General features: G+C 63.0%; 1 protein-coding gene across 2 annotated transcripts in view; it reads left to right on the top strand.

Annotated features, from left to right (window-relative positions):
* LONP2 (lon peptidase 2, peroxisomal) overlaps positions 1-19,122 on the top strand; it is a 31,519-nt gene extending 12,397 nt beyond the window's left edge. For both annotated transcript variants that reach the window (XM_045818591.1, XM_045818592.1), the window contains exons 5-15: positions 82-245; positions 1,378-1,472; positions 4,186-4,444; positions 6,706-6,847; positions 8,732-8,882; positions 10,537-10,663; positions 12,722-12,855; positions 15,242-15,381; positions 16,048-16,255; positions 16,669-16,859; positions 18,714-19,122. In XM_045818591.1, coding sequence (XP_045674547.1) covers positions 82-245; positions 1,378-1,472; positions 4,186-4,444; positions 6,706-6,847; positions 8,732-8,882; positions 10,537-10,663; positions 12,722-12,855; positions 15,242-15,381; positions 16,048-16,255; positions 16,669-16,859; positions 18,714-18,932 — 1,830 coding nt within the window. In that variant the 3' untranslated portion in view covers positions 18,933-19,122. The remainder of the gene's footprint in view (positions 1-81; positions 246-1,377; positions 1,473-4,185; positions 4,445-6,705; positions 6,848-8,731; positions 8,883-10,536; positions 10,664-12,721; positions 12,856-15,241; positions 15,382-16,047; positions 16,256-16,668; positions 16,860-18,713) is intronic.
* Positions 19,123-22,560: the final 3,438 nt, after the last annotated feature.

Here is a 22,560-nt window from a genome sequence, read left to right as displayed (position 1 = left end):
GCGTGAGCGTCTGTGTGGCCGGGAGCTTCTCTCCGGGGTGTGTCGACATCGGTTTCACCCCCCCCCCCCTTCCTCCCGTAGGTGATAGCCATTCGCCCCACGCGGAGGGTCACGCCCCTCCCGGGCACTTTAGAGGACGAGGAGGAGGAGGAGGAGAACGATGACATCGTGATGCTGGAGAAGAAGGTCCGGGCGTCCCACATGCCGGAGCAGGCGCACAGGCTCTGCCTCAAAGAGATCAGGAGGTGAGTCCCGGCGGGCGCTCCGCTTGGGGGCTGCGGAGGTGTCGTCCTGGCAACAGGCCCGCTGCTCTGCGTGGGGAACCGAAGCCGAGTCACGGCGCGTTTCAGGCGTTCCGCGCGCTCTCCGTTTCTCCCGTGGCTGTGGACTCGGAGCTCCCTGCCCACCTCTGTCCCCGAGTCGTCAGCTCCCAGCCACCTGCCGTCCCCGGGTCTCAGGGTCTCCCCATGCTCCGGGCGGCTCCCCTCTTCACCCCTCGCCCCGTGACACGGCCCTGCTGCCCCCGAGCTCACAGCACCGCCTGCTCTCCTCCTGCGACGCCCGCCCCCTGCAGGGCGTGCGGTCAGACGTGGTCCCTGCTGTGACTCGCGTCCCTCGGCGTGGAGAGCAGGCCACCCTGGCGTCGACGGCGTGTTTGTTTGCTCCCGGTGTCCTCCCCGGTGACCCTGCTCTCCGGAGGGTGGGGACAGGCATCTCCCTTCGTGCAGGTGGACGGCCGGGGGCTCGTGCCATCGTAGCCGAGTTTTATTTTCGCGTATTCACGCGTCACAGCAGGCCCGACTGAAGGCGCTCTCTCTGAGCTTCACAGTAGGAACACGAGTGCGTGCAGCGGAGGGGCGTTCCACGGTGCCGCCCTGCGTGGGCAGAACACGCCCGGCACACGCGGTGTGCTCCCGCACACCGTGGGGGCCGCACCTTTGATTCAACGGCCGGTGCCGGCATGCTCGTGTGAGCGGGCCGCGGCTCTGACGTGGAAACACGGTTGTGCGTGGCCAGGCACCTGAGTCCCTCTGTGGTGAGGAGACGGTGGCTGCGCGTGACGTGAGACGCTGGGACGCACTGACACCGGTGTGGCCACGTTTCCAGGCCGGCGTCAGACCCGGGGCCCCGCCCTCCCCCCAGTCTGCAGGTATCGCTCCACTGTGTTTTGTAGCGTACCTTCCAAACAAAGTAAATGTTTTGTTAACCAGTGGGTAAAACTTTCGGTTAACCAGATACGTGGGATATATCTGGTGTGGGACGTAGCTGGTGTGATGACATGTGCATTTATCTCCAGAAAACGGAGAGAAGCCTGGTTTTCCTTTTCACGGAGTGCTTTTCTCTTGAACGTGTTTGCTCTGTGTTCCTTCCCCGCAGACTCAAGAAGATGCCTCAGTCCATGCCAGAGTACGCTCTGACGAGGAACTACCTGGAACTCATGGTGGAGCTGCCCTGGGACAAAAGCACAACCGGTGAGCCGGCCAGTAGCAGTCCCGTCGCGTCCGATCCTCAGGCTGTGCTCACACGACTCCTGCGGGGATCCAGGGCGCGGCGACCCCCCCCCCCCCCAGGCGGCCTGCGCCCACCCGCTCCTGCTGGCCGGGCTCGCCCGGGGAGGAAGGGGCGTTTCCCTGCGCAGCTGGCAGCTGCCCCGCCGGCCTCCGCGCCAGCGCGTGCTTGGTGGGCACCGGTTTGTGTCGCTGGTGGGTTTGCGACACTTGTCCTCTTGCATGGCAGGCGTTTCCTCGGTAACGTTGTCCTGGGTTGCGGGGTTTATTGTAACTGACGACTGCGGAGAAACGCAGGGTGCCTGTGGTGTGATGGCCTGGGGACGTTAGAGTGACAGCTGAGATTCTTCCCCGTTCGTAACTCAGCTTCCTGCCTCACCGCGCCGCGTCCTGTTTACAAAGTGAAATTAATCACAAGCCAGTGTCCCTGTAGCGACTTGGGGGGAAATGTTTATTGAGCAGAGAGCTGACTCCCATTTTTTATGAAAGTAGCCAAGACAGTGTAAACACAGGGCAAAGCAGTTACTATTTTTACAACCAGGGAAGGAGGCCACTCACGTGCCAGAGCCGGGGTGAGTTTCTGCAGGAGCCAGGCGCCCGGCCCGCTGCCTGCAGGGAGTGGCCGTGGGGACCGTGGGGAGGGCCAGTGCTGAGCGCCCGACCCCGGCCCGTGTGCACCAGGTCTGACTGCGACCTGTGGGCGTGGCGAGGAGGCCACGGAGGCAGAGGCCTGTTGTCCCGCCCCAGGCGCTGCCTCCCTCCAGAGCCGAGCCCCGCGGCGAGGGGAGCGGAAGCGTTGGGAGACGTCGGTTTTCTGATGTGCCCACCTCGAGCGGAAGGAGCCAGCAGGACCGTTTCAGATTTCCGGTCGTGAACAGGGAAACTTGTTCAAGTGCGGTTTAAACATTTCCCATGTGTATTACTCCAAACGGGAGGCGCGCCTCCCGGACCGTTGACAAGGACGGCCGGAAGAAATGCGGGCCCTGCCCGGAGAAGATGCAGACAGTGACGACACGGTGGGAGTGGCCTCGTCTCACGAGTGCGGAAGTCCTTCCTTTTTAACGCTCTCTCCGCTCGGTGTGTTTCTTGGGAGAAATTCCTTCCCAGTGCTCTTTGTGTTTTTGTAAATGGCCTGGGATTTTGTTTTTAATTTACTAAACATTGGTTAGGAATAGATGATGTATCATAAAACCGCCTGTTACGTACAAAACGACACGTCGGTGGGAAGATTTTCTCCTTGGCCGTGGTGACACGGTAAATGCATCGGCGCCCTAGTATCTCCGCACAGCTGACCCAGATCCCACGGGGCTGTTCCGTCTTTGCAGACACCACGCTCGTGGGGCCGGCCTGCGGTTGTCCTTGGAGCTGCCGGGCCAGGTCTCGGTGCCAAGGCCGGCCCCGCACAGACGGCTGGGAAGCTTCCACTCTTTCGTTCGTTCACAGTTATCGGTTGGGTTCTGATTGCTGGGCTGGGACTCGCTGGAATCAGTACTCCTGCAGTGCAATTACACGTACTGCTGCTTAGCTGGGGTTGTGTAGACTGTCCCGGGAGCTAGACTGTTATTTAAAGACGTTTTCCTGCTGCACGAGAGGCCCGAGCGAGGCCCAAACTCCCGGAGGAGGAGAGGGTGGGGTTGTGCGCATTGCTCTCCCCCACCCCTCTGGGAGGGGGTGGTCCGGCGGCCGTGCCTGACCCCCCCCCCCCGCCACCCCGCTGGGGAATTCGTTCTGGCTTCCCCGACTTGGTGGCTCAGCTGCGAGTGTTCTAAGTACACCGCGGGCCAGGAGACCTGGGGAAAGCTAGTCTTCAGGAACAGCCCCGCCCACACATGCGGTGACCGCGCAGTCGGTGGGAACTGGGCGCGTCCTCACGTCTCAGGGCGCTTTTTCTCCCTGCACTTCCGTTTACAGAAGATCAGCTCAAGGAAGGACTTCCGGGTACACGTGGAGGTTTAGTTAAAAGGGCGCAGTGGGAAGAGTGCTCTGTAGCTGTAAAGATGCACAGAACGCCCACATGCCCGGCCCCAGGGAATTAGTTAAACGAGCGTACGTGCGTAAAGGACGGGACGTCATTGACGCGGCCGGTGTCACCGGCAGGTACACTGGACGCGGAAAGATGCTCGCACTGTACGAGGCGAGAAAACACCTCACAGAGCCCGAGGGCCCCCCCGAGGCCACCGCTTTGAAAAGCAGGTGTGCGCAGTGGGAGACGCACACCGAGAACCGGAGTGGCGCCCCCCGGGGGGAAGAGGGCGGCGGGCGGCCCCTTCCTTCCAGTGAGTGCCGCCGGGGTCTCTGGCAGGAGCAGGCAGGACAGAAGCAGTAAGGGGGAGAAACGCTTCGAGAGGAGCAGGTGCCCGCACACACGGAGTGCGCAGACACCGTTTCCGTAGGAACAGCGTGCGTCCGGAAAACCGTGCGTCCGGAAAACCGCCCCAGACGGAGCGGTGGGAGCGTTGGCCCCTCCGGTTCGGGCGCAGCGCCCGCTGTCTCTGCGGACACTGCGTCTTGGGGGGGGGACCAAGTCCGGGTCCGCCCCAGAGATGCGTTTGGGGGGGACCCGAGTCTGTCCTGGTGCCGCCTCTCTCCTCGGGCGACGTGTGGGCCCCAGCCGGCCCCGAGAGGAGCTTCTCTGCTCGCGCTCACGCCGTGTCCGTTGTCTGTCGGCCCTCCCCAGACCGCCTGGACATCCGCGCGGCCCGGGCCCTGCTGGACAGCGACCACTACGCCATGGAGAAGCTGAAGAAGCGGGTGCTGGAGTACCTGGCCGTCAGGCAGCTGAAGAGCGACCTGAAGGGCCCCATCCTGTGCTTCGTCGGCCCTCCCGGCGTCGGGAAGACGAGCGTGGGGCGGTCCGTGGCCAAGACCCTGGGCCGGGAGTTCCACAGGATCGCGCTGGGAGGCGTGTGCGACCAGTCGGACATCCGGGGGCACAGGTGGGGCTCCTCCCGGCCGCGTCCTCCCTGCTGACTCGGCTGTCCCAGGGCCGGGCAGGGTGGGGCATTTCTCTGCAGGGTTGCGGGGGTGCTGAGTGGAAGGGGCACTCGCCTCCCCGTGACAGGGCCCCCTCCGCTGCCTGGACAGCCGAGGCTGCCTCCACTCCCGGGAGCCTTACCTGCACGCAGGTGCAAATCGGCCACGACCAGGGCATCTTTATGGCGCTCTGGCCCCGTGGCCTCTCGGGAGCAGCGGCCAGACCTCTGGGAGGGCGAGGAGCGGGTGCAGCGTGGTGAGGGCGGGAGGAGCTGAACTCCCGTTCGACAGGGCTGCCTCACGGCGGGGGCGGGAGCGGGAGTCACGAGGGGGAAGGTGAGCATCGCTGTCCAGGCTCATCCTGGGGTGATCGGCACTTCCCTGTGGAAACCCACGCGGCGGGGAGGGCCGAGTCTGCTCACCTGCCGTGCTGGGTCGGACGGAGTGCGTGTTAGCTCACCGCGCGCTGCTGCTGCTGCTGCTGCGGCTGGAGGACGCTGGGGCAGCACGAACCCCTGTTTCCCGGTCTTGGGGGACAGAGCAGGGGCAGGCTGTGAGGTGATGTGCCCCCCCGTGTGTGTGTGTGTGTGTGTGTGTGTGTGTGTGCACCTGTGTCGGCCAGATCGGACCCAGCTGTGCTTTCTACAGAACCTGCTGAGCTTCCGGTAGGGGCGACCCAGCTGAGCACACAACCTCCGTCCTCGAGACGAGACCCTCGGCCGTGCGGTCATGCAGGAGGCCCCGGCCCGGAGTGGGGGCTCGCGCCTGCGGGCCGGCGCCACCGGGGCCCGGGCACTCCCCCTGCGTGGCGACGGGCCGGTGCGGAGGAGACCCGGCTTGTGGGGAAGGGTCTGGTGCTTTCACAGCGCCTGGTTTCCCGCCTGCCTCCTCAAAGGTCCCTGGCCCTGGGGCGGGGCGGGAAGCTTCAGAAAGTGGCATGAAAAATGGGTCTTTCTATTCTTCTCTGTTTGCTTCCCATTCTCACGTGTTACAGAAAACTCATTCCGAGGTTTTAGCAGGTAAGCGGTGAGGGCTGCAGGCGAGTCGGGGAGTGGACTTGGGCCGTCCTCTCTGGCAGTTTCAGACGCTGCTCCTGTCACCGGGAGCGTCTCATTCTCTCTTGCGCCACTAGAGGCTGTGGTTGGCTTTCGCAGAGAAGTTGGCGTCTTGGGCCGGTTTCGGGGGAGCTGGCCCCAGGGCCGGAGTCCTCTTGTTACAGCTGCGGCGCTTTGGGGGTGTCCTCCCCGTTCAGGTGGCTTGGCCCGGGCACCCCGAGCTGACCCGGTCTCTCTCTCCCTTCTGGGCTCTCCCGCGTGGTGTCGTGTGTGTGTGTGTGTGTGTGTGTGTGTGTGTGTGTGTGTGTGTGTGTGAGACGGGCGCCCGGGGAGGAGCTGGGGCGGGTGTTCTCGTGTGGCAGTAGCAACTCGGGCACGTGACACGCAGGTGGTGCGCCCTCACCCCTCCCCACACTGGGGGGCGCGGGTCCGTGAGGCCCGGGAAGCGGCCCCCCCGCCCTGGCGCGCGGGCAGCGGGCCACGAAACCCAGCCTTCGTGCTGTTGGAGGTCTAAATGCTCGGGGATCAAGCTCAGGTTTTCCTGTTTCAGCACATACACCTTCTTATAAAACTCAGTCTGGTTTTTAAATTCTACCCCAAGTCTCCAGCTCTCTGCGTGGCTGTTTAATGTGTGTGGCAAGACTGTGGGGCGACGTGTTTTCGCAGGCCTGCTGGTGGGCTGTGGGCCACAGGCCGAGTCACGGCCCTCCACACCCCCCGTGGACGCCGGGTGGGTTGGAGCGGGCCTCCGCTTTAAATCCGCCGACACCGACGGATGTGAAAGGTGTCCCTTTCCTCAAGTGAATGGGCCGTCACATGTGACCGTCGTCGTAAGGAGAACCTCCCCAGAGGAGGGAGAAGAAGCTGTTCTGTAGAAGGTGGCACATCTGCCCGAACCGCGCACCTGGGGTGGTCTGGATGCGCGCTCGCCGCCAGCCGGGAAGCGTGGGGGCCCCCCCGGGTCACACTGTTGGCTTGAGGCCTGATTCTCGGTGCGCCTCGCCGCGCGGCGCCCCCCGGCCGTCACTGCACCCGGGGCTCCATTCGAAGACACAGCCGTCCCGGTGCCACGGCACTGACCCCAGACCCCAGTCACAGCCGAGCCTCCCTCCCCGCCCCCGCCCCAGCCCCCACCCCCGCCCCACTCACGCATGCCCGGCTCTCCGCAGGCGCACCTACGTGGGCAGCATGCCCGGCCGCATCATCAACGGCCTGAAGACGGTGGCGGTGAACAACCCCGTGTTCCTGCTGGACGAGGTGGACAAGCTGGGGAAGAGCCTGCAGGGCGACCCGGCCGCGGCCCTGCTCGAGGTGAGCCGGGGCGTCCCCTCCGCGTGGACGTGCGCGGGAGCCGCGCGGGGTCGCTCCCCGTGGGGGCCGTCCCGGCAAGAGCGGGGGGAGACAGACCGCGGCGGGAAGCAGCGTGACAGTTACACTCCAGCGTCCGAGAGATGCCTCTTCTGAGAACCCTCGGTCGGTTCTGTTTGTTTCTGTCTGCGAGTTTTTCGAGACCTCGCGCCTCGGGTTGCCGAGACCAGCGGCTCGACGAGGTTATTTATTACAGAAGAGAGCGTGTGAGCCCCCTCCTCCCGGGGCCCCTGTGTGCCCTTCTGCCCTCGGACCTCCAGCTCCGAGGCGGCTCGCGTTGCCCCCGCGGCGCGGCCGCTGCTGCCTGGCCGTGCAGTTGGGGGCCTCGGGGGGGTGAGGGTTCCTCCCTGTGCCCTCGCTGTGTATTGTTCTTGTGCCCCGTCTCCCAGAGCGAATGCTACCCTGACGTGAGCTCGTTGGGCGTCTACATTTCTGTAGTCATGCAGGTGCTTTCACGCCGGAGCCAGATGGTGAACTCACTTCTCCTTCTCTGTCTCCCCTTTCGCTTGTCTGTACGTGTCTTTAAAAGTCTTTTTAGAGATGATAATTGGCTTTTGTTTACTTTGACCAGTTGTCTAATTTATGTTTCGAGGAGTTCAGGCACCATGTGCTCTGTCGGGTTTAGCTTGTGTAAGCCTCCGGTCCGAGCTAGGTGTCTCTCGCCTCTGGCACGCCGCTGTCCCCCTGGGTGCTCCCTGCGCCTCTCGCCCTGGGGACTTCCTGTGTCCTGTGTCCTGGGCCGTCTTCTCTCCCCGCGCTCCCGCGTGCCTGGCCTGACCCCCGGCGGTCCCCTGAGAAAGCCTGCGTGGGTGGTGAATGGTCTTCGGTGGTGCGTGCCTGGCAGCGTCTGTGTGTTTCCCTCACATTTGATTGGTGGTTCGACTGCGGTAATTTGCATGAAAGGTGCTCGTGGAGTGGCGGCGGGTCTTTGCCGTGAGTCGGGGACTAGGTCATCACCGAGCCGCCCTCCCTCCTGCTGCCCTCGAGTCTGTTCTCTCAGGGGTTCCAGCGTGGAGCCCACGCCCTGGCCCTTGTCATAGTTCTGTCCCTACAGGGACCCCCACCAGATTCGGCAGTAAAATGAAAAATGAAAACAATAACAAAAAACAAGCACCCGAGAGAAACACAGACAGTCATTTTGGCCTGTCTTCAAGTTCCGATTCTGTCTTCTGGCAGCTGAAATTGCTGTTTAGACCTTTTCCTGAATTTTTCATTTAAATTGCTGTGTTTCTCAACTTCAAGATCTCTTTTTGCTCCTTTATCACTCCTGCCTCTTTCTGATCTGCATTTGTTAGAGCATCGTTCTCGTAGTTGGCTGTGGTTCTTTGGACATGGTTTCCTTCGGTTCTTGTTTTCTAACTGTGGTAACACACACACGAATGTGAAATGTGCCGCTGTAGCCTTTGTTCAGTGCCCGGTACAGTCGTGTCAGGCGTGTTTGCACTGTTGCACACCCGGTCTGCAACGCGTCTGCATTTCTCGAAGCTGAAACCCCGCCCTCCCCGCGCGGCAGCCCCTTCCTTCCTGCCGCCCCCAGCACGGAGCCTCGACTCCGCTCCGCGCGGACACGGCTCTGTGGCTGACCCCTGGTCCTTCTGGTGCGGGTCCCCTGCTGTTTGGACGGAACCTGTTGTCAGGCGGCCTTTTCAAGGGTGTGTTTGCGGATCGTACTCTGAGGCCTAGGTTTGCCGGGCCCCTGTGCTGCCCGCACCGGGGGTCTCCACGTGTTCCGTCCACCAGCCCCTCGAGGCAAAATTGCGAAGGCGCATCTGTGCACACCTGGGCAGCAGCCGCTGCGCCTGCTTACCGCTCCCCGCTCTCCCGCAGGTGTTAGACCCAGAGCAGAACCACAACTTCACCGACCATTATCTCAACGTGGCCTTCGACCTGTCCCAAGTTCTCTTCATCGCCACCGCCAACACCACGGCCACCATCCCCCCGGCCTTGCTGGACAGGATGGAGATCATCCAGGTGCCAGGTACCGGCCTCGCGGACCACGTCGCTGCGTGGCGCTGCTTCCTCCCTGAACCAGCCCTGGGCGCGCGGCTGGGCGGCGGAGCTCTGCGTGAAACGCCCGTGTGCTGACGTGTGGTCTTCTCGGGTTCTGGGAGTTGGCTTTGTTCACTCTCACCCGGTGGGAGTATCAGGAGTCCACTTTGCGTAATAACTTCAGACCGACCTTAGCGTGGAAGAATGATCGTGTCTTATAAAAAAAAAGCTAGACATTCTTCTTTGAAGCAATTCCTAAAATGATAGACAAAAGTAGTTCTCTTGCGAAGTCTCTAAAAACCAAAAGCGGGTCTGTGCATGGCCCACGGAGCGCCCCGTGTGTCCGACGGCACAGCTGCCCAGTGTCCCTGGGAGAGTGCGGCCACCGCCTCCCACTCGGCCGGCCCTCCCCGGCACCTGCCCCGGCCGCACCGTCTGCCCCGGTGTGGGGCTGCATCCCCTCTCCTCAGCGGGGCCGGCCAAGTAGTGTTTCTGTCCGTCTGTCTGTCTGTCTGGGTGTCTTCCCCGTGTTCCCCCTTCCACGGGGACATGCAGACGGCACTGTAGTTACTAACAGTAAGTAAATCCTGGTGTTTCCCCCCAGGAGACATCTGGCATCAGTGGGTATTCGTTAAAATGAGCACGGACTGCAGTCTAATACGATTTAGGTCCTCCACGTAGTCTGAGTGCATACGTTTCACAGTGATCTGAAATGTATCTTTACTGTCAGGTGAGCGGTGGTTGGGTGTCTTCGTTACCCGTGAGCCCTGCCAGCTCCTGTACTTGGTTTGCAAATACGACGGAGCGAGTAACTGCTTTGTGCGTATTTACGAGACTAGAATAAGTGAGTCATGAAACCCAAGGGCCGGGGAGGCCCAAATTAGGGCAGCGCGCTCCCGAGACGCGCCAGCGCGGGAGCAGGGCGCACGCCGCCCCTCCTGCAGGCGCGGCGAGCCCCCCCTTACCCTCCCTGGTGCTCGAGGTTGACTTTTCCGCTCAGGGGCGTCTTACCAGTTCATCCTCTTATCCGTGCTTGTTCGGTGGACAGCGGGCAGGTTTTTAGGGGAACTCCGTCTTCCTGGTGTGAAGACAAAGCAAATCTGTGCTCGTTGAGGCTTTCAAATCACTAAGAACATGAGGTCTTTTAAACGTACAAATTGTATACGCAATGCAACACACAGAGGGAGTAGACTTTTACAGGGTCATCTCCGTTCTGGGCTCGTCGCAGTGCTGAAATGCACGTGTGGCTTTTGCCTCGGAACCTGCTGGTTATGTAATCAAAGTCCTGTGCGTTTTAAGTCTTTTCAGATATGTGCCCCGTTATGCTAAAGAAAAGGGACGTGTTTCCTGTGAAATAGTAAAATGACTCGAATCTGAGCTACGGAGAGAATTCTCCCGAAGGTCTGGGATTTCTTTCCTCCTCTTTGAGAGAGCGGTCACTTAGCTGGAGGACCTGCGAAGACTGTGCCCAGTGCAGGCTTGTTGTGTTTGGGGAGAGCCGGACACGCTGGCAGTCATTGGTGGGAGAACAAGTGCCTTTCCTCTGATTGTGTACTCTCAGTCGGAGTAGCACTCAACTCCCCGTGAGAGCACTGGCTCCGGGAGGCCGCGTGAGCCCACGGAGACCCCGCCCCTCCCCGCAGGCTACACCCAGGAGGAGAAGATCGAGATCGCGCACCGGCACCTGATCCCCAAGCAGCTGGGGCAGCACGGGCTGACCCCGCAGCAGGTCCAGATCCCCCAGGTGACGACGCTGGACATCATCACCAGGTGGGTGGGCCCCCCGGGCCCCTGTGACGTCGGGGCCCGGCAGAGCGGCCCTCCGGCGGATCCCCGGCACGCACTGCTGGCCGGCGCGGGCCCTGTGTGGGGCGGGAGCTCACGGGGCCGCACTGAGGGTCTTCTGAGCGGCACAGGACTCTGCTCGCGCCGGGATGTCCCGCAGAGCAGTGCGGGGGCTAATGAATCGAGAACCCAACCGCGGGAAATGTCGAGACACCTTTTGTGGCCCGGGATCTTAAAAGCCGGATTCCCTTCATGTGTGAGGTCCTGCTCTCAGACATCTGCTGTACGTTTTTCGGATTTTCTTCTCTTCTCTCTGAGAGATTTTTAAAATCCTTACTAGAATTTTCATCTTCAGAGTCAGCACGGAGCGCCGGAGGCCGTGCCTCCCAAGCAGCGGCCCCGCGCTCACACCTGTGCGGGCAGCCCACGCTCGCTCGCTCGCTCTCTCTGCGGCTGCCGCTCCGTCAAGGCAGAGCCCCGTGTCTGGGACGCGTGCCCGTGGGGGTTTACGCCCGCGGCCGCCTCCCCCGGTGCCCGCTGCACCCCAACCTCGAGCTGGCCGGCCGGGCCTCTTTGCGGCGAAGCCAGCCTTCTGTGGGAGTCTGTTCAAGTTCATGTACACGACCGCGAGGCTATGTCCGGCCTGGGCTCCGTTTCTGAACTTCAGGGTTACTGTTGGGGGGGGTGCCATGCCAGGAGAAATTAATTAGGTGCTTTATACGCCCAAGTCTTCCAGCAACAGCTCTCTTCCGGGGGAGACACCCCTGGTGCCTTGGGGTGACTTTCAGGAAGTCACGTAGCCTTTCGAGAGCGTCCCCGTCTGTGAAATTTTTGTGACGGAACAAAACACTCAGGGCCGCATCGGTCTAAACAGGGACTCAAAGGGTCATCACTTTGTATTGCCCAGATGTTGCCTGGACAACTGTTTCTTTCCCGCTACTTACTGGCTCAGAACCGCAGGTATGAAAAGCCGCGGACATCAGGACGTGCCCCAAGCAGTTCTGGTGTTCTTACAGACGGCACAGGTGTTTGCTGCTCCGGGCACGTCTTCCGTACTTGGCCAGTTAGCGGGCGCAGGACTTGCGTTTCCCTGTGACGTGGCTTCGGTCCTTTCTGCGTCACAGTCACGGACCCACGACTCGCGGGAGCGGGGGGACCTCCGACGTCACCAGCTCGGCCGTCAGCCCAGGGGGAGCCGCCACCTGCACGCCCCCCTCTGCCAGCAGAGCCCCCGCCGGCCGCCCCGTGGCGCCGAGACGCGGTTCTCTGGCTCAGCCCTGCGTGAGCCCCTGGAGCCCGGTGCTCCTTCCTTTGTCTGTAACGTGAAGCCCTCTGCCGTCACAGACAAAGTGCCATCTCCGACCCACGTCCCAGGGACGCTCCCCCTTCAGACCGACCGGTCGGTCCTGCCCCGTGTGCTGTTCCACCCTGGCCCGCTTTCCAGACTCCGGCCTTCCGGGGTCTCCGGGGCAGTTGCCGGTGTGGGAGGACCGCTGGTCTCCTCACTCCGACTGTGTCGCTTTAGGGCAGCGTCTCGGGCCCTTCGTTTCTGCACGTTCTCCCTCCCGTCGCACTAGGTTACCGACGCCCTCGGTTCTTGTTCACGTGAGCCCCCGCTGCACCCGGCCCGCACCGCGCTGCACACTTTGTTTTCTTTTTTAATTTTTTCAGCAGTACTTGAAGCGTAATAAATTTTTCTGGCGTTTTCTTAAGTTGACTGTTTTGCTCGAGAAAGAGCTCACACATGTCCTCGAACAGGAAGCGATGTGTGCTATGCGGCCAGCTTGGCTGTGGGGAGCCGGGGACATGCCCGCAGGCCTGGGGTGACCGCCCGGGAGAGCCTGTGCGGAGGGAGCAGCCGAGGCCCGGGGGACGGCCGCACGTTGGGGAGAGGACGGTGCTTTCTAGGGGTTTCCCCGTGTGAGGGCTCGGTCCTCAGGACACGCGCTGGACTCGCGAAGGCGCCGTGTCCGCGTTCCGTGTGAACGCGGGTCCCCACGGGGGGCGTCGAGCCGGAAGTCAGAGGCTGCTCTCCGCCGGCAGGTACACCCGAGAGGCGGGGGTCCGCTCCCTGGACAGGAAGTTGGGGGCCATCTGCCGCGCCGTCGCCGTGAAGGTCGCAGAAGGACAGCACAAGGACGCCAAGCTGGACCGTGCCGACGCCGCGGAGGCGGAAGGTCTGGGACTCCACCAGGGGCTGGGGGCAGGCAGAAGGTGGGGCGAGGGCGGTGCTGGGGGCCCCGAAGCAGGGCCCATGCGGTTTCAGCCGGCGCCGCAGCCGGGGGGACGCTTTAGGGCTGTGGGTGTCGGCTGTTCTCCTCTCGTGGCACGTGAACAACTAAAATTCCATGGCATGTCAGAAAGTATATTTTTTTGCTGGTCTGACAAAAAAAAGGTATAATTTGATTGACTTACAAAAAAAACCCCATAGATAATAGTAATTATCTACCTTTTTGTGCCAGAGGGACTTTTTACGAAACCAGGTGCCTGTGCTTGTACGTGAGCATTTCTCGCGCCAAGAACAAGGCAGTCAGATGCAACCTGGTGGAGGGAGGTGACCCAGAAGGCACGGCTCGACCACGGGACCTATTTGTGGTCCAGGGCCGGGCGCCCCCCCGGGGCGGCGGCTGCTGCGTGGGGCTGCCGTCAGGTTTGTGTTGGGCCGTGTGCGGGAGAAGGGGTCAGGGCCCGGCTGGGCGGTCAAGGGCTGCGGGTTCCCCACGTGCCTGCGGCGCCGGTGAAGACCACTGCTGTGGGGACCTGGTGGTCCGGGCGTGGGTTAGCTACGGCTGCTGAATTCCTCGTGGCGTGGCCGCTGTGCGTGGAACCTGAATGGTTGCTCTAGAAATCACTCCCCCCACACCCCCTCCCCCTCCCCCTCGGTGCTCAGAGCTCTGCGTTCACTGCTCCCTGGAAAGGGGCTGGGTGTCCTGGCTGCGTACCTGGGGGTTGGCTTTCACCCTCACCCCCTCCCCGCCCCAGTTTCCCCCTGGGGCAGTGGGATCCGGCCAGCCACAGTAACCAGGTCTCAGAACAGCCGACACAAAGCACAGCGGGCTGAGGGAGCCCACAGCCCCTTCCGGCCTCGGCCTCGGCCTCGGCTGGGGTTTCACGGAGCCCGGTCCTGAGGGCGCGGTAACCGGAGACGGGTGCGTTTCTTCCCCGGTTGACTTTACCGGAGCTGTGGCACCCGCTTTCTGGGCTGTTCCGAGTAGCAGGACCGGCCGGTGGAGCGCCTGGCTGCTGCGGGCCTGGCCTCTGACCCTGCGTAGGTGGGCTGCAGGCAGGACGCCCTTGCCCATGGGCTGCTGAGTGACCCGGCGGCCGCCAGGCCCCGTGAAACAGACCGGTGCCGTAGGAGTGGACAGGTGCGGGGAGGCCCTCTCGGGCCTGGCTGAGCTGGGAGTGGAAAGATCAGGCGGCAGGACAGAGCAGAGGACCGCTGTCCCAGCGCCCTGCCGGGGGGGCGGAGCCTGATGCTCTGTGTGGGGCCGGTCGCCAGCCAGCGGCAGGAAGGCCGACCAGCTGTCCCCCCTGCCTCCCGCGTCACTTGTGGTTCCGTCTCCAGGGGGAGCCCTCGCCCTGGAGGTCACGCCAAAGCTGCAGCGTGCGGGCACCTCCGAGGGCCACTCCCGATGCATCCCGTCTCCAGTGGGCCCTGAGATTAGGGTCTGAGGTCATTAGACGTAGTCAGTGACAGTCTTGAAAGGGACGGAGTTCGTGAAACACAGCTCTCTGACCTCACGGGAACGCAGACGGACGAGTCCCAGCGAAACCGGAGTGAGCGTGCCCAGCTGTGCGGCGCCGGCGGCTGTAACTGTTGCTGCGTGCTGCACGCTGACACGCACGGTCACCGTTGCCCGCAGTCCGGGTGTGTGGGGCACGGGGAAGGGAGGGGAGCTGGAGCCTCACACCCCTCGAGTGCCGGAGGGGCCGGCGCCAGAGGACGCCCCGGGCCCCGCACCCCGCAGGGCTGGCGCTGCCAGCGCCGAGTGTTTGCGTGGGAAGACGGTCACGGTGGCGTGGGGCCATGGGTTTATCGAAGGGGCGTGGCTTGTATGGGTTCCGTCATTCTCAAGTTCACGGTGCCCTTCAGGGAACAGGACGCCCGATGGGACCCCTCTGAAGAGGGGCCCGGAAGGCCTGGGGCCGTCGGCCTGGCAGAGCTGTGCAAGGTCGCCTGCCGCACTTGACCCCCGACCCTGGCCCCTACAGGCCGCCCATTGAACAGGGCCCGGCCTTGCTCGTGGCGTGAGAATATAACGTTTAAGGAGCAGACAGGCGAGGTCGCTGCCCTCCGGGAGCTCACGCTGGTGTGGGGTGGGGGGCAGACGACAGACACGGGGGGCTGGGGGGACTAGGTGCACGAGTCGAGCCCCCCTCCCTGCCCGCCCCCCGGGGCTCGGGGAGGGCTCAGTCTCCCGCCCGAGGTGCAGGCGCACAGCTGAGATTCTGTGCCCTGGGAGCGCGCGCAGGGCTGGGCCTCGGGGCTGTCCGTGCTCCGCCCGCCCACCGACACCGGTGCAGGCCCGTGCGAGGCCCTGATCGGGGGGTCCCCCTCAGGCTGCAGAGAGCACGTCCTGGACACGAAGCCCGAGGCGCTGGGCGGCACGGCCGACCTGGGCCTGCCGCCCGAGATGCCCATCCTGATCGACTCCCACGCGCTCAAGGACATCCTGGGGCCGCCCATGTACGAGCTGGAGGTGAGCGGCCCCGCTCTCGGGGGGTGGGGGGGGTCTGCCCCTCGGACGGGGGCGGGGCAGGAGAACCGGGTGCTGGGGGGCCGCGCTGCGCTCGGCTCTCGGACATGGTGCCCGCGGCCACTCTGGGTTTTCCTGGCTTGGCCGTGCTCACGTATGTGGCTCAGCACCAGGCCCGTGGGCTCAGGTGAGCAGCGTGTTCCGTGTGGAATGGCACCGAGGCAGCGCTGCCGGCATCTGAGTGCCGGGGAGGGACCCGGGGCTCCCGGGGCGTCGGCAGGAGCAGAGCCGGGAGCCTGTGGGGCTCCGGCCTCTGCACCGTGCAGAAGGGGGGTCTGTGCTTCCTGAGACAGACTCGGGGCGACTCAGTGGGGGCAGGGCTGAGCACCCACACAGCCTCGTGACAGCAGCCCCACAGAGAGGAGAGTGGGTGGGTTTGGTCCCTGAGAGTCAGGAGAGGGGTGCCCAGGTCCCCACACGTTCCGAGGCAGAATTGCTCTGATGGATGCCAGAGGGGAGGGAGTCAGCTTCACTCCAGGCGGAGCGCCGTCCCCGGCGGGTGGCACTGGGACCCCAGGTCCTGGATGCGGCGGGGACTTGGAGGTCTGGGGAGGCAGCCGGAAGTGCCCCGGCCCTGGCCGACCGGCCGTCACCCTGCACCCCGCACAGGTCTCGGAGCGCCTGAGCCAGCCGGGGGTGGCCATAGGCCTGGCGTGGTCCCCCCTGGGCGGGGAGATCATGTTCGTGGAGGCGAGTCGGATGGATGGCGAGGGCCAGCTAACTCTGACCGGCCAGCTGGGGGACGTCATGAAGGAGTCCGCCCACCTGGCTATCAGCTGGCTCCGCAGCAACGCCAAGAAGTACCATCTGACGAACGGTGAGTGGGGGGGGGGGGGGGGGCGGGGGTGCAGACACGCTGTGAGCCCGAGTGGGGGCCTGCAGGTCCCGACCCGGGAGGCCGCAGACCACGGCGGGGACCGAGGCCGGCTCCCAGCGGGCAGCTGCCCTTCACTGAGGGACGGGCCTGCACGGGGCGGGGGTGAGGGGGGCGTGGAAGCGCTGGTCCCACGTCACGGCTGTCGGCGAGAGCCTGAGCCAGATGCTGACCCCAAGCGCTTTTCGTTTCTAGCCCCCCGTGAGTGGGCGAGACTGCCCTCCCTGTCAACCGCACCGCCCACCGGTGTTTTGAGGGAATAGTCCTTTACCCAGACGCTACTGACTTTCTCTTCCAGGAGTAAAAGAAAACAGGTTCAGCTTCCCTGCGTTGAAGTCCTGTCTTCCTTTTCACAGCTTCTGGAAGCTTTGATCTCCTGGACAACACCGACATCCACCTGCACTTCCCGGCCGGGGCGGTCACGAAAGACGGGCCGTCGGCCGGGGTCACCATCGTGACCTGCCTCGCCTCCCTTTTCAGCGGGCGGCTGGTGCGCTCCGACGTGGCCATGACCGGGGAGATCACGCTACGCGGCTTGGTGCTCCCGGTGAGTGCGCGGCCACCGGGCCCGCTCCCCGCTCGCCGCGCGGTCTGAGCAGCGTGCTTTCCGACGGGGGGCAGGGCCGCCTCGGGCCCGGGATGCCTGAGTTCCACGTACACGGAAGCTCATAGCCGTGACTCGTGTTTCACATTGTGGTCAGTCTCTGTGAGCCGCCTCCCCCCCGTTTTCCCTTCCACGGAGGGCGAGGACTGGCCGAGGGAGACAGCTGCCGTCTGGCCGCAGAGGGTCGGAGGGCGTGGAGGGTCGGAGGCCGCACCTGCCAGGCGGGGCGGGCAGTGGATGGCGATGGCGTGGGGGCAGCCAGTCCGGGGCCGGCGGCCACTGTGAGACGTCAGGCCCTGTCTGCGCCTGCGGGGCCCCCGGGAGAGCACCTGCCCCCCTCTGCCCCCCCTGCCCCCCCCGCCCCCCCGCCCCCCCCCACCCCGGAGATTGCCGGGCTCCTGGGGTCGGTAGATCAGTGGGAAACGGAGCGGCGTGAAGTGGAGACTGACCGTGTCTGATTGCTGCGTTTTGCAAAATTCTCCACACCTGGGTCCCCATAGCTTAACTCCCTACGAAAACACCGATAAAACTCCCGCACGTGGGGATATATCTGCAGGGTGTTCGGCCATCGGCCACCCGCCGTGGCCCACGACGGAGTTTGGGCGGGTCACAGCAGAACGAGGGGAAAGGGAACGCCCTCTCTTCTGAGAGCTCCCTCATTTCAGGGGGTGATGGGAAGTAGGTCACGGCCGTGAAGGCCCCGGCCCCCAGGGCCCCCAGGCCGCAGGTCACCAGCAGGCCCGCGGTCAGCCCTGCCCGTCAGACGCGTGAGGTCTGCTCTTGGACGGACGGCCGCTGTCCTCTGCGCGGACCAGGGCTGTCGCGTGGGGGAGGGGTGTGGCCCGTGTACTTGCCGTGTGGTCTGAGGTCAGGTGGCGGGCCTCCTCACCTTTGCTCTCCTTTCCCGGGATCGCGGTGGCTGTGCGAGCCTTGGGCGGGTCCATGTACATTTTTGGAATGTTTGTTCCAGTTCTGAGAAGTGCTCTGTTGGTGTCTTGGTAGCAGTCGCGTTGAACCGATAGACTGCTCTGGGTAGTGTGGGCATTTGAAGGACGTGAACTCCTCCCGTCCGTGAGCACGGGACGCGCTCCCACCCACCTGTAACTTCGGTCCCTTCCTCCAGCGTGTCCTCACTCTCCGAGTGCAGGTCCCTGTGTCCTCGGCTAATTTGTTCCTAGGGTTGCTTTTTCACGTGTTTACTACTTCGATGCCGTTGTCAGTGGGATTGCTTTCTTAGTCTCCCTTTCTGACGGCTCATTATTGGTGTATAAAAACGCAACTTAGACATTAATTTTGTGCCCCGCTACTTCCCGGATTCACTGGTCAGTTCTGGCAGTTTTTGGCGGGACCTTCGGGGCTCTGTGTGCGCAGGATCGTGTCACCCGCAAGTGGTGAGCGTTCTGCTTCCTCCTTTCCGACTCGGTGCCTTTCACGTCTCCTGGTCTGACTGCTGTGGCCGGGACCCCGGTGCTCTGGTGACGGAGGGGGGAAATGGACACCCCCCGTCTTGTGTCTGGTCCGAAGGGTCAGCCTGCCGTGACTGCAGGCTGGACCGTCCACGCAGACCTTGGCAGCACCGAAGCGAAATCAGGGACAGGAATGGGGCCACCCGTGAGAAATTCAGACTCTTCCCCCGTTGACAGGATTTGACGTCGCACCAGTGGAAATGGGCTCACTGCACGCTTACCTCTTTGGTGTCTTCCTAGCGCGTGGTGTAACGAGGTGGAGGCTGCCCGGGAAACGGCAGCGCGGGCGGCTGCAGCCCGCGTGACCCATGTGCTCCCCTCTCTCGCACAGGTGGGCGGCATCAAGGACAAGGTGCTGGCAGCGCACCGGGCTGGCCTGAAGCGGGTCATCCTCCCGCAGAGGAACGAGAAGGACCTGGAGGAGATCCCGGCCAACGTGCGCCAGGACCTGAGCTTCGTCACCGCCAGCTGCCTGGACGACGTCCTGAACGCGGCCTTCGACGGCGGCTTCGCGGCCACGAGCGGCCCCCTGGTAAACAGCAAGCTGTAGGCGCAGAGCCCGGCGCCCCGGGAGTCCGGGGGTCGGCGCCCAGAGGTGCCGACGAGGCCCCCCCACGCCTGCCCGGGCGGGCAGACCCCCCTTCGTGCGCGAACAGAGTCGCAGCGGTCACGCACCTCACTCCCGGGGAGGCTGGTTTTTGTTACAGAAGTGGAGATTTAATAAAGTGATGCAAACCGAACCCTCCTCTCATCTTTCACGGGGTCGTTCCTGCCCCCGGGAAGGTCACGAGCGCTGGTGCACAGCGTGGGCCACGCCGGGAGCCCCCGCGCTACCTGAGACCTTGCCGGAAACATCAGCTTTCCAGTCCCACTGATCCCACTCAGATGCACAGTCAAGGTCGAGGGCGGTTGGTACAGGCAGCAGTTACCTTAGTGATGCCCCTGTGGACGCTGAGTCTGGACAACAGTCAACTGGGAAGGGACCCGGGCAAAGGTGAGACGAGGCCAGCCATCGGCCTCCGCGGGAAGGGAAGTGCCCGGGCGAGCCAGGCTCTACCAGGGGCCCCCGACCCCCAGCACAGACCCCTCTGGGGCCGGGGCGGGGGGGTGCGCACGACCCCGAGGAGTCCGGCAGGGTGGCACGGCTCAGCACACGCCCGAGACACGCCAGCCCCGAGTGCCCGTCCTCTTCTTAAAAAAGTCCAGTCCCTACAGGGCGGCCGCCGGCCATCCCAGGACAGTCCCCACGCCCACCGCCCTGACCCCTGCCTCCTCCCCTTCTGCTGCTTGTTCGCCTGGGCCGCCTGTCCGCGCCTCTCCTCTGCTGCGACCCGGGCAGCGTGTGGGCTGTGGGCAGGTCCCACTGGGGAGCTCCCTGGGGGGGCAGGCCCCCTGCCCCGTAGAACGCAGATTGCAGCACCAAGTCAGTGTGAGGGGAAAGGTTAGGTCGGAAAGCAGCGTAAAACCACCGAGCGCCCCCTAGCGGTCATTCCAGCCAGCGGTGGGCCTCAGGAGCTTACAATGTGGGCGCTGACAGACCCGCAAGGGCAAGTGGGAATCTCGTGGACGAGAAAGGGGTCGGCCGGTGACGTGAAGACCTGCCAGTGAAATCGGAACGTGCGCTGGGAGGGCCCCTGCAGCCCGGGGCTGGCTGTGACCAGCAGGAGGCACCCTGCAGGCACCGGCGACCTCATCGCTCTGGCGACACAGGTGTCTGTGCTCGGCCACCCCATGGGGAGAAGAGAGACTGTGGGTGCGGCCCGGCAACAGCGCTCGGGCCTCGCCCAGGCTCCTGCCTCGGTGCCCGCCTCCCCCCCCCCCCCCCGGGCCTGGCAGCAAAGCCTGCTGGGAAGGGGGCCCGTGTCCCCCCTGGGTCCGAGCCCTGAGCAGGCCTCCCTCTCTGAAGGAGCCGACCCAAGACCACGCTGCGAATGCCCTCCAACCTCCAACCTCCAACCCTCGTTCCTCGGGTGCTGCTTTTAGTTTTAGACGTCTAAGCTTTTGCGTTCACTTGTTCCTCTTTATTGCGGCAAAACAGCAAAATGTACCCCTTTAACCACATTTAACCCGGGGACACACATGCATTCCCAGTGCTGCGCAGCCGCCACCGCTGCCTGTCTCCAAGCCTTTCCCACTGCTTCAACCTGGAGGCGACAGGCGACAACCTCCAGTGCCTCCGTCGCCCCCACACCCTGTCAGCACCCGCTGCCTTGTCGGCTTTGTGAGCCCTCGCCCACAAGGAGGGGACACACACACACACACACATATCCCAGCGGCGCCCTGGCGACAGGCCTCCACAGCACCGTGCCTGTCTCTCGGGACCTCGGCAGGTCCTCGGGCCCCGGCACAGACCGGCCAGGGCCCGCACAGCCTGAGCCGGTCATCTGTCCAGCTGGGCTGCTCTCCCGCTCGGGGAGCTGAAGGGAGTGGAACTCCATCAGCAGGGTCACTGCCGATGTCTCTGGGTGGAAGAGCTCTGAGCTCCGGGGGGCGGGCGGAGACGGGGCTGAGATTTCACATCACACGTGTTACAAAGTCCCTCACAGCAGAAGAAAAGCGTGTTCCCAGCAGCCGTCAACATACGACACTGGCTCGTGATTCAACAACAAATCCAAGTTTATAAAAGCCAAAGAACCTAGTTAAAGAGTATCCCCACCCTCCCCCCGACAATCCCAAACAAAAGCCAGACACCAAAAAGAAAGGGCAGGAGCAGTAATAGGAGAAAATAGAATACTGATTCCAGCAAAGGTGATTTCAGAACAAAAAAGACTATAAATCAAATCTCAAACGACCACAAAATACAGGTCTAGGGAGCTCTTCACCCCCGTAGGCCAAGAATAGGAAAACAACTTAGACAAAATGCAGTTAAATATTAAGCCGTCAACCTTACTACCTGTCAGACACAAAATGTACCACCTTAATTTGCATAAATTAGCAAAATATGCAATTACAGGCGAATGAAAAATCCTTCCCACTGTTGGGTCCACGGGAACCTCCAGAAGGCAATGATAAAAGTATGAAGACCTTAAAAAAGATAAAAGAATACCAAGAATATCGGAAAACATATAAATGTCCACAGGTTATTTATAAGTAGCCCCCCAAAATTTACCTGGACCAAGTGGACAAAGCAAATATCTAACCAGGAAACTGGCTAGAACAAGTTAATCCTCACAAAACTTGCCGAAAATGGAGCTTTTCTGAGATTAAAGTGATGAAACGCTTAGGGGACCGTGTGTGGGAATGCGAAGGGGGGGGGGTCACATAATCACGTGATCCAAAAATCTCAGGATTTCAAAGAGCACAGGCGAGTACACGTCAAGGACTGGAAAAATAAAAATACTCGTCTCCGCTGTGTGTGCCATTTTCTAACCTCCAGCATCTGTCAGCACGTTTTTCTTTCAAGTATTAAGAACAAGGACACACCTCTGCAAATCCACTCAGCACAGCTGGTCTTTGAACAACAGCGCAGACTCCGGGGTGCAGACTCCCCCCGCGTAACCACTAGGAGCCCCCTGCTTACCGGAAGCCTCGGAGACGACAGACGCGTCACAAACTGCACTCTTCCACTGAAGTGCGTACGGCCCGGAGGACGATACAATCCCGGGAGAGAATGCACCTTCAGCACAGCAGGCACCTGTGCGGTTCACACCCACCGCCGAGGGGCGCTGGTGCTCCGTGACGGGGAGAAACAGCTTTTCCCATCAGACCTAGACGCAGGTGTGCGGCCGGCGTGTTTCTTTTCGTCACAAGCCCAAGGCTCGCGTGGCAGAGAGATGACAGGGTCACCTTCACTGACGATGGGAATCAGAAGTGCACTCCGTGCTCCAGGGTAGTTCCAACGGGCTTCCCACGGCCCGGGAGCCGTACAGGCCGCGCAGAGGAAAGTGGTCTCAGGTGATTCAGAAGGCAGCTGCAGCGCCTCACCGGCTGTGCAGGGTGGCGGGCAACCATTGGCTGCACGGTGCTAGTTACTCCACGGTGCTGGTTAGCAGCGTGGTGGGAACAGCTGTCGCCTGCTGGATGCCTATCACGTGCAAAGCGCTGATGGAGGGGCCCTACCCCAGCTGAGGGAACCCTTCGAGGCAGCTGCCATAGGTAGCCCCGTGCACGCCGGGGCCCGGGGTCGCCCGCTGGGAGACGCACCCGAGCTGGGACGGCCGTGAAGGTCCGTGGAAGTC

This window comes from Phyllostomus hastatus, unplaced genomic scaffold, assembly GCF_019186645.2.
Source record: "Phyllostomus hastatus isolate PE091 unplaced genomic scaffold, TTU_PhHast_1.1 phas_scaffold_345, whole genome shotgun sequence".
NCBI classification, from domain to species: Eukaryota; Metazoa; Chordata; class Mammalia; order Chiroptera; family Phyllostomidae; genus Phyllostomus; species Phyllostomus hastatus.
Note: the sequence above shows the minus strand (reverse complement) of the source record. Positions and strands in the feature narration are given on the sequence as shown.